The sequence below is a fragment of the Sinocyclocheilus anshuiensis genome, unplaced genomic scaffold (genome assembly GCF_001515605.1).
Source record: "Sinocyclocheilus anshuiensis isolate Anshui unplaced genomic scaffold, SAMN03320099.WGS_v1.1 scaffold1160, whole genome shotgun sequence".
NCBI lineage: Eukaryota > Metazoa > Chordata > Actinopteri > Cypriniformes > Cyprinidae > Sinocyclocheilus > Sinocyclocheilus anshuiensis.
Genome location: NW_015552641.1, coordinates 352,579 through 362,658, shown reverse-complemented (window position 1 = coordinate 362,658; position 10,080 = coordinate 352,579). Strand labels below are relative to the sequence as shown.

At 39.5% G+C, this 10,080-nt stretch overlaps 1 protein-coding gene across 4 annotated transcripts in view; it reads left to right on the top strand.

The window, feature by feature from the left end:
* The first annotated feature begins 452 nt into the window (after positions 1-452).
* fbrs (fibrosin) overlaps positions 453-10,080 on the top strand; it is a 19,316-nt gene continuing 9,688 nt past the window's right edge. For 2 of the 4 annotated variants that reach the window (XM_016458436.1, XM_016458432.1), the window contains exons 1-11: positions 453-900; positions 2,035-2,636; positions 2,842-3,033; positions 4,278-4,310; positions 5,070-5,099; positions 5,190-5,235; positions 5,503-5,851; positions 7,964-8,166; positions 8,330-8,550; positions 8,650-8,694; positions 8,852-8,935. In XM_016458436.1, the coding sequence (XP_016313922.1) occupies positions 2,334-2,636; positions 2,842-3,033; positions 4,278-4,310; positions 5,070-5,099; positions 5,190-5,235; positions 5,503-5,851; positions 7,964-8,166; positions 8,330-8,550; positions 8,650-8,694; positions 8,852-8,935 (1,506 nt within the window). In that variant the 5' untranslated portion in view covers positions 453-900; positions 2,035-2,333. The remainder of the gene's footprint in view (positions 901-2,034; positions 2,637-2,841; positions 3,034-4,277; positions 4,311-5,069; positions 5,100-5,189; positions 5,236-5,502; positions 5,852-7,963; positions 8,167-8,329; positions 8,551-8,649; positions 8,695-8,851; positions 8,936-10,080) is intronic. The other 2 variants (XM_016458435.1, XM_016458434.1) reach the window with 2 other exon arrangements.

The following is a 10,080-nucleotide window of genomic DNA, read 5'->3' as shown; positions in this document are numbered from 1 at the left end:
GAAGTTACCTAGTGGTCCTGGGGGTCGATAAACAACTATAAAATGGATTTTAAGAGGGTGGGTAATAGTGGCTGAATGTGATTCAAAGGAGCTGTTGATACTGAGAGATAGTAAAGGATTAAATTTCCAATCATTAGAGATAAGCAGACCAGTACCTCCACCTCTTCCAGTCAGATGGGGGGAGTGGGAAAAAGAGAAATTATTGGAGAGTGCTGCAGGTGTAGCATTGTCCTCTGTACATATTATACATAGGCTTTATATAAAATAAGATTACAAATGGTAATGCAATTTAAATTAAACAAACATCTCGGTATTAACACTAAAAACACTTTTTGGATGCTGAGATTAAATGTGCATTACGATCATTAGGGCAGCAAGAAAAACTGAACAGAAGTTAGTACCCTACAAGGCAATCACCCATCACTGGCAGTAGATGGCAGTACTGTCGTCGCATTCAGTATCGGCTGCCGTTCAGTGAATCAACAGAGGAAGAAACCCCGACAGACGCACACAATGCAGTTTGACTGCTACGGGTTATTCAACCAGGCTTCATGTATGTCTCAGCTTCCCAGATAAAATGAAGAAATCCATTTATCTCGTGTTGACGATCGGGGCGAAAAGCAAGCTTTCATAAGTCCATTTTCACCTTACGCTTGAGAAAAAAAAACAGCTTCTATTGCGGACACCGGCGAAATCTTCAGCTTGACCGCACACAGTGGATCAAACAGCGGGCCGCGGAAGGAGGTGCCCGGCCTGCGCTGACTGTACTGCGCTCAACATCCGTGACGGTGCAACTCCAGCCCGAGGCCTTGGGGCCTGTCATATATTATTATCGTTTTAAATGGAGGCTCGGACGAAAGCAGAAGCCAGAGGAAAATGGCCCTCTGTACACCGCGATTGGTGGCTGTGATTGGAAATATTGTTGTCGTTTTGTTCGTGTTCGTCTTTGAGGATCGTTAATAAAGCAAATCAAATTGGGTTCGTTTTAAGCAAAAAAAATAATGTAATGTGTTTTATACTTGAGTTGAGATTTAAACCCATCGTTCTGTGTCCCATTTTCTCCTCTGCTCGTCATAGAGAGCTAATGGGCTAGTATCGGGATTCATCTGACGGGTTTTCTTTTTAAATCCGTAACGTTAAATAGACAAGTGGTTACGGGTCGTGTTACGTTCATCGGTTGTATTCGTGTACTGAACTGAGTAACTTAATTAGTTTAATTTCCTTCTTAAATGTGAAGTGCAAGTCAAGATGGGTTGTCAACGAACCACAGGCTACATGGTTAGCTTGTTTTATTGGACTCATATTAAATAGCTCTGGGCCCATCGACAGATGTTTTAGAAAAATAATAACGATCTAGACAACTGTAAAACGAATAATTGATTTTTTAAATTGACATTTGAAATGTGGTAAGGTGGTTCACGTAACGTTGGTTAATGTTTGGTCGCCTGGTTGTGTTTACACCGGATATATAATAGTCGTTAAATAGTTGGCAATATCACAATCGAGTAATTTTCATAATGTAATTTATAGTATAATCAACTAAAATGTTACGAATTTGGTCGTTAAAAAGCGACTGTTCTTTAATCCGCGATCCTAACCAAATGAGCTAACTAGCAAGCTAACATCGTCAGCTGAACGAGCGATTTAACTCGTCGCTTTTTTTAACCGAATTATCTGCTTCAGATTCAGAAATAAGACTTGACTAAAATATGTTGATCTATAAGGATTGCTTTTGTGCCACAATTGGACTTTGTTTGTGCCGATCATCTTCCTTTTAATAAAGTTTACTAAGGAAAACTCAGCCCTAATTTAGGAGGTAGCATATTTTAGTCACTATTCTCTTTTATGGCATTTAATCGTGATAGTTATACTTTCCCACTTTAGTCATATTTTATTTAGGCTTGTTTATATTCTATATGTAGAAAATCAGATATTTCAACATAAAATCAGCATGTTTTCTTTGAACCAGCCATGTTGAATCTTAAAAACCCGACTGCGCCACTGATCGGTAGTTTCTCCTTTTTTCTTCCTCAGATGAAAGTGACAATGTCACTGTTGACAGAAAGACAATAACGTGGAATATCTAGAAGCTTTCATAATCGTTGTGTTATTGGATAAAACAAGCCCGGTGATGCCCAGACATGACTGTACTCGGACTGCAGTGTGCTCACACCATACAGCCTCCACTGGACTCGATTAAATGATAAGACCTTAAACCACACTTTCATCTGCGATCCACAACACTGGTCCTGGAGACGTAGGGTTTTATTCAGTATCAGTTGTAAAGTTTCCCAGGGTGTGTTTTTATTAAGTGCCTTTGTACGGACATTGACATGGACGGTCCCAGTCGAAGCGGAGGCTTAAGGCAGAGCCGTCGCTCCCGCTCGCAGCGTGACCGAGAGCGGCGGCGGAGAAGAGCGGATCTCCCTGAGCACTCGTCGCCATCCTCGGCCTCGGACCAAGACCTCTGCAGAGGAGACTCGCTGCTCCGTGCCAGCGGAGGAGAATGCAGACCTGGCTTCCCCGGGGCCAGACACCGGCCTCCGCGTCGGAGAAAGCGAGAATCGGTGTCTTGCGAGGAGGACATCATCGATGGATTCGCCATAGCCAGCTTCATAAACCTGGAGGCCTTGGAGGTTTGTGTGTTTATTCATCTTTAACTAGTCTGTATTGAGTGTTGCATGGAGATTAGACGTTGTGCTGTTTTGCATATTAATTTTAGTACAAAACATTCTGAATATCTATAAAACGCAGTCAGTGCAAAATGAATTAACAGCAGAGTCTCTGCATAGAGCTCATATATTTGCTGCTTTAACGTGTTTTAATGTGTTACTTTGATAGATGGACTGTTCCCTAAAGCCTCCAGAGCGTTCTGGCTTGTTCATGGTTAGAGGAATCAAAAGGAAGAGAGGCCTGGATGAAAATGGAGGGCCTCTGTCAGAGCCGGAGGAAGGGCCTCCTGCTACATACACCAACAGTTGGGAGCAGCGCAGGAAAATTAAATCAAAACTGAAGAGAAAGGGAGATGCTAAGGTTAGCGCTGCAGTTTCATAACCCATTATGGTCTATAAACAACAACAAAAATCCTGTATGTACAAACGCCCATGAAAAACATGTCACTGCAGTGTTTTGGGTGCAACAAGCAAACATTTCTTGAATAGTCCTGCATGGATGAGAGTCTGGCATAAATCAGTTGTTTATTTTAAAGTAAGTTTTCAATACTGCACAGTAATGACATGTCAGAAGGTGTATTGTTGGGGAAATTAGATGCAGTGACTGGTCTAAATAAAATTTGCATCACATGTGAATATGCTTCTTGCTGTCCTAGCAGTAGTCAAAAGAGGTTTTTTTTTTCACAGTACAGATGTTTAGAGAGCAGGGCGCTCCTTGGCTGATGTATGTGCATGTTTGTGGTTATACAATTCAAAGGCAGCAAAAATCAGCAATTAATAAATTTAAGAAATTGTCAAAAGTAACTGCCCCTTATGTTAATCAAAGTGTATGTGGTTAACGCCTAATGCAGTATCTCAGAATGGCCAAATATTAGTTATCCTTGTATATAAATCTGCCTGTAACTAATTACTTTAAAGGGTTAGTTCACCCAAAAATGAAAATTAGCCCATGATTTATACAAAACGAGGATTTGTAAAGAAGAATGTCGGAGGATTTCGATATAAGCCAAGAGGAGACTGGTTTTCCTTTGCTACAGTAAGGAAACTTTGCTCCTGTAAACAAACGTTGGTTTTCACGAGACTCACCGGCGCATGCGCAATGCCGACGTCTTATATCATCCTCCCGAAGCTGCTTCCGTGTACAACTGTTGGCGCAAGCTAGATTAAAGTGATTATTACGTTTTGAATGTTTTTTTTCTTACAAAAACGCATCGATTCGCTACAGGAGGAGTTTGTTCATCCCTCGGAGCCGCGTGAGGCACTTTTTATTATGGATGGATGCGCTTTATTTCACTTCTTTTGGACTGCTGCACTGCAATACCCGCTGACTGCCATTAAACAGCTTGGAAGATCAAAGACAATTTTTAATATAACTCCGATTGGATTCATCTCAAAGAAGGAAGTCATATAAGCCTAGGATGCCTTGAGGGTGAGTAAATAATGGGCTAATTTTGATTTTTGGGTGAACTATCCTTTTAATCTGACCTTTATAATGTAAGATAAAAATAAAGATATATTTGTATTTTTATTGCGTTCATGTAATTACATATTTGCTACTCTGTATTCTTTTCACCATGGTTTGACTTTTCCAAATGTCTGTTTCAGGTATCTGGGAATCACATGGAGACAGGATACATTGTGAGTTGTTTTTCCAATGTGTTTTGTATTTTACTTGCTGTTCAAAAATTTGACTTTAAAATGTTTTCAGACTTTCAAAGCACACACATACATACATATACTGTATATATAATACACTTACATTACTATTCAAGAGTTGGTGTTCAATAAGATTATTTAATGTTTTTGAAAAGTCTATGTTCACCAAGGCTGCTTTTATTTGATTATTACTGTAAAATTTACTATTTTTATTGTAAAATATGAATGCAATTTAAAATAACTATATTTGAAAATGTAGTTTATTCTTGTGATGGCAAAGCTGAATTTTCAGCATCATTACTTCAGTCTTCAGTGTCACATGATCCTTCAGAAATCATTCTAATATGCAGGTTTGGTGCTCAAGAAACAGTTCTTATTTATCATCAATGTTGAAAACAGTTGTGCTTATTAGTATTGTGAAATCGGTGATAGATTTTATCAGGATTTTTGATTAATAGAAAGTAAAAAAAAACAACAGCATTTATTTAAAAAATAGAAGATTTTATAACAGTGTAAAAGGCTTTACTGTCCCTTTTGATCAATTTAATGCATCCTAGCGGAATAATAACAAATATTAATTTCTATTAAGGGGAAAAAATATTTACTGACCCAAACTTTTGAATGGTAGTGTATAGTTTTGTTTGTCATAAATTATTTATCATAAAGAGGGGAAAGTATCATCAAATTTTTTTTTCACACAAATGTAGGCTATTATGTTAACTCTTTATTTTTAACCCACAGTGTGATACAGAGAGTGAATCAGGGGATAAGGTAAAAATCTTTGTTTATTATTGTTGAATTTGCTTTACATATTGTGATGTCTTTTTCTATTTCAATAATGACATTTCTCCCACTATTTAGGCTTCTGACAATATGGAGCCAGCATTCATGGTCTGCACACGAGAAGGTAAATGTCTCCTGCCATTGGCAGATGTATATACTGTGCACTGTAGATGGTGCATTACCTGGGAGTAATAATATTTTAATATATGTTTTTGGGATTTGGATTGGATGGTGGTGTTCATCATTAATTAAAATACAGATGAATTTATATGCCACATATTTTTCATGCTTTTGTGAATTCCTACATGGAATTGTTAGATTATTTTTGTTGTCATAAAGCATGGAAAAGAGTATTACATGCATTACATTGTAGCACTCTCTTTTTCCACAGCTGTTAATTCTAACTCTGCAAGCGCTGCTGCAGGCAACGGTTGCCCTCTCTTGCCCTCAAATAGCTCACTACCCCTTCTGTCAGTCACACCTCGGGTCTCTGGCCTGGAGAGGAGTCAGGAGAGGAGTATGGAGCAGCCTTACCCTGAGCCCATCTCTACCTCATCCTCTCTGCCTAGCCTTGCAGCCCATTCCACTGCCTCTGTCTCCAACTCACTTACTGAGCAGCGTAATGGAAATGGTGGTCCCCATCACCGCCATGATGCTAGCTCACCACAGCACAAACACAAGCCTTTCCTCCCTTTCCATGGAAAGTCACAGTCAATCTACTCAATGGGCAGCAACAACAGGTCAGTGGAGTGAAACAGCGTTTCTATATATTTTAACTTCAATAATGCCCTCAGCCTTCTAAAACCAATCATACTGTTGAAGTTGACAGAATAATCTCTCACACCTATAGCCTGTTCATATATTGTCTCAATATATTGTCTCAAATGCATATTGTACCCAAAAATGGAGCTGGTTGAAATTGCTTATTTCAGTCTGTTTGGTTGGCTGTACACAGCTTCCATGATTAAGGGTACACAGTGTTTTTTTTGGAATCAAATTCATGTTTACAAGGTGCTGGGTTGTAGGGCTGTGCGATTTGGGGAAAATATCTAATTGCGAATTTTTGTTTTTTTTGACAGATATTGCTATTTGATTTGCGATTTTTAATTTTGCAAAGTCAAGCTTCAGCTTAACATTGTCAATAGTGTGCAGCACAGTATGGGTATCGTTACCCTGCTGAAGAAAACAATAGAAACCATCACAGAAATTCTTATGGTTTCCTTTTAAACAATTACAAAATTCCTTTTTGTAGTGTGTTTTGGGCCTTATTCCAATAGGAATTACTGTTGTTCTATTGTTTCCCATCTGCCAGATTACATCCCACCAATAGAATCCATCAAATACCAGTAGACACCATTATAGTTTACATTAAAGCCAATATAATTCCTATTATAACCCTTAAATCCATTACATTTTCTGTTGTGTTTTGGGAGGGGTTCTATTGTTTTTTTTCAGCAGGGAATATTATAATGGTATTACTACTTTTACAGAATTTACTTCACAGGAAAGATTAGTTTATTTTATGTAAATAAAGAACTGTATTACTTTAGTCATTTATTAAATTATTACATAGGTTACATAGGCTGATTTATTCATTTTTAAGTATTTAGGATTTTAAGAACAAGTGGAAAATGTGCTGAATGTTTCATTTCATCCAAGTGAAATTAGCAAAGCAGTTAGACTGAATTTATACTTGTTTTAAACGTGGAGCCAGGCACAAGTTTACACAGGTTGCGTGCGTGCATCAAGCCTCTTCCATATTGCCAGATGCGCTCGTGGAGACGTGCGGTGTGAAGCCGCGCGCAAGTATAACTGAGAATTATGAGACAGGCTGCGTGTGTGCGGCTCCTCCGTGAGACGCGGCAGAGAGGAGCGAGTATGAGAAGCATTCAGAGACACAGGCTGTGTGTGCGGTCTTCTGAATTGGGAATAGCGAACATGCATTATAAACTTCTTTCAAATTAGAATCTGTTGGGGAGATAAAATGTGCAAGATAACGTTCATGTACTAATAAAAACATCTTAGAATATATCTTTTATTCTCCAGTACTAAAAGCAGAACCGATAAGGGAGTTCTTGATATGTGTTGTGACACAGCTCTTGCAACGATGCAAGTTTCAATGCCAGGTATAATAGCGCCTCCCTGATGCCGAAATATGTAGTATAATTACCCAATTATATAACTGTGAGGAAAAATATTGAAATATATATTTTCCTCCCATCTCGTATTTATTCCCTTTAGGGGTTCCGCCAACACGTCATTTTCTTTCTGAACACACGGTATTGGGATGCGGGGGGAATAGGGGGGTGATCACGATGCCGGCTCAACATCATGATGTCTATCAGCCGTCGGCGATGGATGATGGCATCATCTATCGGCCCAACCCTAGTTACCAACCCTAAACTTTTGAGGGGTGGTGTACATTTCATGAAATTTTTTCTTTGCATTTGTCATGGATAATTTCTTAACACAGTTACATTTTATTAATTTTTTGCTGTTTTCCGTCACAAGCACAATTATAATTTTTGTAATTACATACAATTATGCATGTGAATATTTAAATCTTATTTTCTTAAATAAAGAATTTTATTAACTATTATAATTAGTGATTTTGAAATCAATCTATTATAGTGGTATACTCTATTTCTGACAAACACTCTCTGACACAAAAACAAGCAGATTTTTTTTCTGCTTGACATGCAGTCATGTCTCTTCCTATTATAGTGTGCAGTTCTTGCTCAGAAGCTGCTGCAGTCTGTATCACATTTTATGCCATTATTCAAAGCATGTGTCTATTAATGTAAAAGACAGATTGTATTCCCTAAACATGTGATGTGGCATTGGTTTTCCAGCAGGAGCAGTACCTCAGGCAAGCCTCCATCTTCATCAATCAGACCACCTACTCCTGCTACAAGTGTGTCCCTAGGTCGCGGCCCAGTTGGTGTGGGGACAGTAATACCCTCCTCTCGACCAAGTCCTGGTGCTGTCTTCACACCGTCCCCCAACCTTCCCCCACCACCTCCTCTCCTGCAGGTGTCACCCCACCCTTCAACAGGTAAACTTTACCAACCGTTATGCTGCTAAAAAGTATTAAATGCTAACAACTGTTATTGCATTAACAACATTCTTTAGTGACAGTGAAATATATGAAATAGAACTGAAATATGCATGTTCTTGTTTAGAAAGATGAAGTTCTTTCCTTTCTCTTTGATTAATAGATCAGGATCTGATCTGTCAGGACCTGACAGACTCAAATGCTGGCTCTGCACCTGGAGGACCATCTGCGTCAAGCTCAAGCTCTGGGACGTCTAGCAGATCCTCGCAGGCCCAAACGTCCATCCCTACAATGGCCTACCAGTTCCATCAGCACAATCACCAGCACCAGCACACTCACACTCACCAACACTTCTTACATCCCACAGCTGCACCACCACCACTGGTGAGGAGTCAACTATAGCCCATGGATGGCTAGTTTCAGAAAGTGGCTGATTATGAAATTTCACAGTTTGACATTTCTCTTGTGCTTGTTGTATTTCAGTTTGATAAGTATCCAGGCAAAATAGACGGTCTCTTTCGACACCCAGTAAGGCTTGTATTGAATTTGTAAACTTTTTACAATGAAGTTTAATTTAAATCTGCTGGGCAGTTTTCAAACTTGCTGTCAATATAGCAGGTCTCTGTGAAACACACAAGTGCTTCTAGTTTGTGATTATTATTAATTTTTGTTCTCTCCTACAAAGTTTTTTCCTCAGTACCCACCCTCCGTGCCCGTTCTTCCGCCCACAGGACCTTTCAGTTCATTGCATGGAGCTTTTCAGCCTAAGGTAAGAGTTACCATTTAAGAGTTGTCATTTGGTCCATGTTTTGAATATTAAAATCTGAAAGCTCTGTGTACATATTAAAATCAGGTGAAGAATGCTTGCATATTACCACAATATCTAGTGATCATAGGGAGCTAATTATGTGCTGTCTGTCAACCACATAACAGCAACCACTTCATTAAACATTTAACAGTAGTCAGCATATTTACCTAATAATGAATGAATGAAACGCAACTTTTTAAAAGAAAGAGATTAATATTTTTCTTTAGCAAGGATGCATTAAATTGACATTAAAGGGTGACATTAAAGACATTTATAATGTTACAAAATAAATGAACTGCTTTTTATTCATCAAAGAATCCTGAACAAAATCTATCACTGTTTCCACAATTACATTAAAGGGGTCATATGAGATTTCAATTTTTCCTTTCTCTTTGGAGTGTTACAAGCTCTGTAAAGTTGCAAAGACTAAAGTCTCAAATCCAAAGAGATATTCTTTATAAAAGTTAAGTCAACCACGCCTACCTAAAACGGCTCGTTCTAACACGCCCCCACGTCTACGTCACGATGTGGGAAGATTTGCATAACGCCGCCCAAATGTTCACGCAAAGAAAGAAGGCGTAACTTTTATTCTCGCTGTAGTATTGTTGTTGCCGCCGCCACCATGTCGTGAAGGCGCTGTGTGTTTCGTTGTGAAAGCGAAACTACTTTGTTTGGCCTTCCAAAAGAGGACGATATCCGCTTCGTCATGCCTGGAGCTGATCCGTGCTGGTCGCTGAGGAAATACATCAACTTCGCGCTGTGGATCGCCGGACCGGCTTTCACCGTGGACGAAGTGGAGTCCAGCCTGGGGTTGTCACATGTAGTTGCCGCCAGCCCGCCTCCGCTCACGCTAGGCCGCCGGCCTCCACTCACGCTAGCCCGCCGTGTGTGATGCTGTGTTTTGTTGTGAAAGCGAAACTACTTTGTTTGGCCTTCCAAAAGAGGACACGACTAGAAATCAGTGGTTAAGTTGTACTTACAACACTGTTCCAGAACAGTTCAGCCCAAATATTAAGATGTGTCCAGCGCATTTTATGGAGGACTGTTTCCTGATCCTGGTAGAGTAGACTACAAAGCCGGCTGTTCTGACTCACAGACTGCAAGTA